Genomic DNA, 7,500 nt, shown 5'->3' on the forward strand with positions numbered 1-7,500 from the left:
TCCTCTGGTTCTGTTCTGTTCTGTCAGTGTAACGGGTCTCTCTCCTCTGGTTCTGTTCTGTTCTGTCAGTGTGACTGGTCTCTCTCTCTGGTTCTGTTCTGTTCTGTCAGTGTGACGGGTCTCTCTCCTCTGGTTCTGTTATGTTCTGTCAGTGTGACGGGTCTCTTTCCTCTGGTTCTGTTATGTTCTGTCAGTGTGACGGGTCTCTCTCCTCTGGTTCTGTTCTGTTCTGTCAGTGTGACCGGTCTCTCTCCTCTGGTTCTGTTCTGTTCTGTCAGTGTGACGGGTCTCTCTCTCTCTCCTAGCCTCTGGTTCTGGATCAGGACTGTATGACTCTGTGCTCTCGGGACCTCAGACTGGAGAAACGGACTCTGTTCAGGTAACATTTGATAAACGATTCCCAACGTGGTTCAGATGAACCTCAGTGTTGATATGATTAAATGATTAACCTGTTGTAACTACCCATCCTGTGTCCGGGATCGTTGTCATCATCTGACACTAATTAGCATAACGCAACGGACATAAATATTACTAGAAAATGTTCATATTCATGAATGTTATTTTTCCAAAAATGAAAATACTGCCCCCTAGTTACAATAAGCCCCCTAGTTACAATAAGCCCCCTAGTTACAATAAGCCCCCTAGTTACAATAAGCCCCCTAATTACAATAAGCCCCCTAGTTACAATAAGCCCCCTAGTTACAAGAAGCCCCCTAGTTACAATAAGCCCCCTAATTACAATAAGCCCCCTAGTTACAATAAGCCCCCTAGTTACAATAAGCCCCCTAGTTACAATAAGCCCCCTAGTTACAAGAAGCCCCCTAGTTACAATAAGCCCCCTAGTTACAATAAGCCCCCTAATTACAAGAAGCCCCCTAGTTACAATAAGCCCCCTAGTTACAATAAGCCCCCTAGTTACAATAAGCCCCCTAGTTACAATAAGCCCCCATGTTACAATAAGCCCCCTAATTACAAGAAGCCCCCTAGTTACAATAAGCCCCCTAGTTACAATAAGCCCCCTAGTTACAATAAGCCCCCTAGTTACAAGAAGCCCCCTAGTTACAAGAAGCCCCCAAGTTACAATAAGCCCCCTAGTTACAATAAGCCCCCTAGTTACAATAAGCCCCCTAGTTACAATAAGCCCCCTAGTTACAAGAAGCCCCCTAGTTACAATAAGCCCCCTAGTTACAATAAGCCCCCTAGTTACAAGAAGTGAATTAACCACTGAGACCTTTTTCTTTCCTCACTCAATTATTATTTATTACCTCCCTCCTTCCCTCTCTACCTCCCTCCTTCCCTGTCTACCTCCCTCCTTCCCTCTCTACCTCCCTCCTTCCCTCTCTACCTCCCTCCTTCCCTCTCTACCTCCCTCCTTCCCCTGTCTACCTCCCTCCTTCTCTCTCTACCTCCCTCCTTCCCTCTCTACCTCCCTCCTTCCCTCTCTACCTCCCTCCTTCCCTCTCTACCTCCCTCCTTCCCCTGTCTACCTCCCTCCTTCCCCTGTCTACCTCCCTCCTTCCCTCTCTACCTCCCTCCTTCCCTCTCTACCTCCCTCCTTCCCTCTCTACCTCCCCCCTTCCCTCTCTACCTCCCTCCTTCCCTCTCTACCTCCCTCCTTCCCTCTCTACCTCCCTCCTTCCCTCTCTACCTCCCTCCTTCCCCTGTCTACCTCCCTCCTTCCCTCTCTACCTCCCTCCTACCCTGTCTACCTCCCTCCTTCCCTCTCTACCTCCCTCCTTCCCTTGTCTACCTCCCTCCTTCCCTCTCTACCTCCCTCCTTCCCTCTCTACCTCCCTCCTTCCCTCTCTACCTCCTTCCTTCCCCTGTCTACCTTCCTCCTTCCCTCTCTACCTCCCTCCTTCCCTCTCTACCTCCCTCCTTCCCTCTCTACCTCCCTCCTTCCCCTGTCTACCTCCCTCCTTCCCTCTCTACCTCCCTCCTTCCCTCTTACCTCCCTCCTTCCCTCTCTACCTCCCTCCTTCCCTCTCTCCCTCCATCCTTCCCTCTCTATCTACCTCCCTCCTTCCCTCTCTACCTCCCTCCTTCTCTCTCTACCTCCCTCCTTCCCTCTCTACCTCCCTCTTCCCCTCTCTACCTCCCTCCTTCCCTCTCTACCTCCCTCCTTCCCTCTCTACCTCCCTCTTCCCCTCTCTACCTCCCTCCTTCCCTCTCTACCTCCCTCCTTCCCTCTCTACCTCCCTCTTCCCCTCTCTACCTCCCTCTTCCCCTCTCTACCTCCCTCCTTCCCTCTCTACCTCCCTCCTTCCCTCTCTACCTCCCTCCTTCCCTCTCTACCTCCCTCCTTCCCTCTCTACCTCCCTCTTCCCCTCTCTACCTCCCTCCTTCCCTCTCTACCTCCCTCCTTCCCTCTCTACCTCCCTCCTTCCCCTCTCTACCTCCCTGCCTCCCTCTCTCTCTCCCCCTCCCTCTCTCTCCCCCTCTCTCTCCCCCTCTCTCTCTCTCTCCCCCTCCCTCCCTGCCTCCGCCTCTCCCCCTCCCTCCCTTCCTCCCTCTATATCTCTCCGTCCCTCCCTCCTTCCCTCCCTTCAGACTGGACTTGGTTCCTATAAACAGGTCAGTGGGTCTGAAGGCTAAGCCCACTAAGCCGGTGACGGAGGTTCTTAGACCTGTAGTGGCCAAGTACGGCCTCCAGCTCAACGACCTGGTGGCCCGCATCGTGAGTTACTCTATGTGTGTTTCATTCATTCTGGTCCATGTTGGATTCAATTACTTTTAATGTGTCTTATCTGTGGCGTCTGTGTGTGTGTGTGTGTGTGTGTGTGTGTGTGTGTGTGTGTGTGTGTGTGTGTGTGTGTGTGTGTGTGTGTGTGTGTGTGTGTGTGTGTGTGTGTGTGTGTGTGTGTGTGTGTGTGTGTGTGTGTGTGTACACAGAGTGGGGAGAAGGAGCCTCTTGACCTGGGTCTCCCCATCTCTAACCTGGATGGACTGAGAGTGGTGCTGGATGTAGCTGACAACACACCTGGGAAGGGTAACACACACACACACACACACGCATACACACACACACACACATGCACACACACACGCACACACACATACACTTATCTCTCTCTCTCTCCTCCAACAGACAAACCGATCGGGGCTCCGTCTAAAGCCCATGCCCCGCCCCCTACGACTAGGAACCAATCAGCTACGGTAAGAACATCTGCCTCTTCCTCCTTCTCTTCTTCTTCCTGGTTCCGGAATGTTCTATAACCCACGGAATGGACTGTCGGAATGTATCCACTTCCTGTCTGATAATGATGTCACGCTGCTACACTGTGTGTTCTTCCTGTCTGTGGTCACGTAAATGTGTGTTGTTGTGTGTGTGTGCATGTGTGTGTGTGTGTAAGGGAGTGTGTTTGCGTCGGCCTGAGGCTGTCCTCACCATAACCCCCCCCTCCCCTCTCTGGTTCTCCCTCCCCCCCATCTCACGGGGGCCCAAGCACCTCCTCTGGTTCTCTATCTCACCGACCACCCCCTCTCTGTCTGGAAGTGGACTTGGGGGGGAAACTGTTTGGGGGTGATCTCTTTGGGAGGTTCTTTCTAGAGTGTAGCTTGTTTGTTTGTGTTATCAGGGGTGTAGAGATGGTAGTATTAGTTTGGTGTTGTGGTGTGTTGTGTTCTGATTTGGTGGTGTGTTCTGATTTGGTGGTGTGGTGTGGTTTGGTGTTTTGGTGTGTTCTGATTTGGTGGTGTGTTCTGATTTGGTGGTGTGTTCTGATTTGGTGGTGTGTTCTGGTTTGGTGTTTTGGTGTGTTCTGATTTGGTGGTGTGTTCTGATTTGGTGGTGTGTTCTGGTGTTGTTGTGTGTTCTGGTGTTGTTGTGTGTTCTGGTGTTGTTTTGTGTTCTGGTGTTGTTGTGTGTTCTGGTGTTGTGGTGTGTTCTGGTGTTGTGTTGTGTTGTTGTGTTCTGGTGTTGTGGTGTGTTCTGGTGTTGTGTTCTGGTGTTGTGGTGTGTTCTGGTGTTGTGTTGTGGTGTGTTCTGGTTTGGTGTTGTTGTGTGTTCTGGTGTTGTTTTGTGTTCTGGTGTTGTGTTCTGGTGTTGTTTTGTGTTCTGGTGTTGTGTTCTGGTGTTGTTGTGTGTTCTGGTGTTGTGTTCTGGTGTTGTTGTGTGTTCTGGTGTTGTGTTCTGGTGTTGTGGTGTGTTCTGGTGTTGTGTTGTGGTGTGTTCTGGTTTGGTGTTGTTGTGTGTTCTGGTGTTGTTTTGTGTTCTGGTGTTGTGGTGTGTTCTGGTGTTGTATTGTGTTCTGGTGTTGTGTTCTGGTGTTGTGGTGTGTTCTGGTGTTGTTGTGTGTTCTGGTGTTGTTGTGTGTTCTGGTGTTGTTGTGTGTTCTGGTGTTGTGGTGTGTTCTGGTGTTGTGGTGTGTTCTGGTGTTGTGTTGTGGTGTGTTCTGGTGTTGTGGTGTGTTCTGGTGTTGTGTTGTTGTGTGTTCTGGTGTTGTGTTGTGGTGTGTTCTGGTGTTGTGGTGTGTTCTGGTGTTGTGTTGTGGTGTGTTCTGGTGTGGTGGTGTGTTCTGGTGTTGTGGTGTGTTCTGGTGTTGTGTTGTGGTGTGTTCTGGTGTGGTGGTGTGTTCTGGTGTTGTGTTGTGGTGTGTTGTGGTGTGTTCTGGTGTTGTGGTGTGTTCTGGTGTTGTGTTCTGGTGTTGTGTTCTGGTGTTGTGGTGTGGTGTGTTCTGGTGTGGTGTTGTGTTCTGGTGTTGTGGTGTGTTCTGGTGTTGTGTTGTGGTGTGTTCTGGTGTGGTGGTGTGTTCTGGTGTTGTGTTGTGGTGTGTTCTGGTGTGGTGTGTGGGTTCGGAGCTCGTCGTGTGTAGATGTTTCGTTAGCTGATAGAAGTCCCTGTGTCCCGTGACACCTCCTCAACAGCCCTCTGACCAAACTGTGTCCCATAGGCCACCGATATGACCATGGTCCAACTGTCACCTTTAAGCTCTGAACGGAGAAATCAAAAGCTGTCCACACACACGCTAGTTTCCCCCCTCCCTCCCTCATCATCATCATCATCACTGCCCCCACGCCCCCTAACTCGTTGACCCCTCCCCCTCGTTGTTCACTAAACCTGTCAGGGGGATGAGAGGGCGTCAGGGAAGCCCAGCGCGGTGCTCGGCAACGGAAACAAGACATCCTCCTCTGCCCGTGACGACCGCCTCTTACCCAGCAGCCACCGCAAGACAGCGGCGCCAAATAAAGCCCCGTCCACTGAAAAGAGAAAGCAGAAAAAGATTACTGTAGACGAAGCTGAAGGTAAAACAACGTCCTCCCTCCTCCTCCCTCCTCCTCCTCCTCTCCTTCAAACCCCTAGCTGTGCTGTACACTAACTAACACTGTATTGCTGTAGCAGCATTGATGCTGTTGATGCTCGCTAGCTAGCTGTGTGTAGCTCGTCCATGTCTCCTCTCCTCTTCCTAACTCTAGCCTGTAGCTTTGAGATGTCTAACTGATTGATACACTGTCTCCTCTTGCATGCTGTTGAAATTATGAGCTGTGATATATTGTAATATGAGGTAGCGGTATGAGGTAACGATATGGGGTAACGATATGAGGTAGCGAGATGAGGTAGATATGAGGTAGCAGTATGAGGTAGCAAGTAGCAATATAAGGTAAAAAATGGCAATATGAGGGAGCGAGTGGCAATATGAGGTAGCAATATGAAGTAGCAAAATGATGTAGTGATATGTAGTGATATGAAGTAGCTATTCGTAGTGATATGAAGTAGCGAGTAGTCATATGAAGTATCGATATGAAGTAGATATATGTAGTGATATGAAGTAGCAATATGAAGTAGTGATATGTAGTGATATGAAGTAGCGAGTAGTGATATGAAGTAGCGATATGAAGTAGTGATATGTAGTGATATGAAGTAGTGATATGAAGTAGCGAGTAGTGATATGAAGTAGCAATATGAGGTAGCGATATGAGGGAGCGAGTAGTGATATGAAGTAGCGATATGTAGTGATATGAAGTATCTTTATGTAGTGATATGAAGTATCTTTATGTAGTGATATGAAGTAGCGAGTAGCGATATGAAGTAGATATATGTAGTGATATGAATTAGCTATATGTAGTGATATGAATTAGCTATATGTAGTGATATGAAGTATCTTTATGTAGTGATATGAAGTAGCGAGTAGCGATATGAAGTAGCTATATGTAGTGATATGAATTAGCTATATGTAGTGATATGAAGTATCTTTATGTAGTGATATGAAGTAGCTATATGAAGTAGTGATATGTAGTGATATGAAGTAGCGAGTAGTGATATGAAGTAGCTATATGAAGTAGTGATATGTAGTGATATGAAGTAGCTATATGTAGTGATATGAAGTATCTTTATGTAGTGATATGAAGTATCTTTATGTAGTGATATGAAATAGCGAGTAGCGATATGAAGTAGCTATATGTAGTGATATGAATTAGCTATATGTAGTGATATGAAGTATCTTTATGTAGTGATATGAAGTAGCGAGTAGCGATATGAAGTAGCTATATGTAGTGATATGAATTAGCTATATGTAGTGATATGAAGTATCTTTATGTAGTGATATGAAGTAGCGAGTAGTGATATGAAGTAGCTATATGTAGTGATTTGAATTAACGATATGTAGGAATATGAAGTAGCGATATGTAGGGATATGAAGTAGCTATATGAAGTAGCGATATGAAGAAGTGATATGTAGTGATATGAAGTAGTGATATGAAGAAGTGAGTAGTGATATGAAGTAGTGATATGTAGTGATATGAAGAAGTGATATGAAGTAGTGATATGAAGTAGCGAGTAGTGATATGAAGTAGCGATATGAAGTAGCTGAATGTAGTGATATGAAGTAGCGATATGAAGAAGTTATATGAAGTAGTGATATGAAGAAGTGATATGTAGTAGTGATATGAAGTAGTGATATGAAGAAGTGATATGTAGTAGTGATATGAAGTAGTGATATGAAGAAGTTATATGTAGTAGTGATATGAAGAAGTGAGTAGTAGTAGTGATATGAATTAGTGAGTAGTGATATGAAGAAGTGATATGTAGTAGTGATATGAAGTAGTGATATGAAGAAGTGAGTAGTAGTAGTGATATGAATTAGTGAGTAGTGATATGAAGAAGTGATATGAAGTAGTGATATGAATTAGTGAGTAGTGATATGAAGTAGTGATATGTAGTGATATGAAGTAGTGATATGAAGTAGTGATATGAAGTAGTGATATGTAGTGATATGAAGTAGTGATATGAAGTAGTGATATGTAGTAGTGATATGAAGTAGTGATATGAAGTAGTGATATGTAGTGATATGAAGTAGTGATATGAAGTAGTGATATGTAGTAGTGATATGAAGTAGTGATATGAAGTAGTGATATGAAGTAGTGATATGAAGTAGTGAGTAGTAGTGATATGAAGTAGTGATATGTCATGTTATGTATCTGTATCTCTGTGTGTTTTGGATTGACCTCGTGTGTGTCTGTGTGTGTTTGTCTCTGCTTGTGTCTCTGTCTCTGTGTGTGTGT

At 46.3% G+C, this 7,500-nt stretch overlaps 1 protein-coding gene across 2 annotated transcripts in view; it reads left to right on the top strand.

Moving 5' to 3' along the window:
* Window positions 1-7,500, top strand: part of LOC139374589 (regulator of G protein signaling 12b) — a 178,477-nt gene that overhangs the window by 164,768 nt on the left and 6,209 nt on the right. Inside the window, exons 16-20 of one of the 2 annotated variants that reach the window (XM_071115606.1) lie at window positions 306-379; window positions 2,551-2,677; window positions 2,893-2,989; window positions 3,089-3,156; window positions 5,067-5,244. In XM_071115606.1, coding sequence (XP_070971707.1) covers window positions 306-379; window positions 2,551-2,677; window positions 2,893-2,989; window positions 3,089-3,156; window positions 5,067-5,244 — 544 coding nt within the window. The remainder of the gene's footprint in view (window positions 1-305; window positions 380-2,550; window positions 2,678-2,892; window positions 2,990-3,088; window positions 3,157-5,066; window positions 5,245-7,500) is intronic. The other variant, XM_071115607.1, reaches the window with a different exon arrangement.

The sequence above is a fragment of the Oncorhynchus clarkii genome, chromosome 19, assembly GCF_045791955.1.
Source record: "Oncorhynchus clarkii lewisi isolate Uvic-CL-2024 chromosome 19, UVic_Ocla_1.0, whole genome shotgun sequence".
Taxonomy (NCBI): Eukaryota; Metazoa; Chordata; class Actinopteri; order Salmoniformes; family Salmonidae; genus Oncorhynchus; species Oncorhynchus clarkii.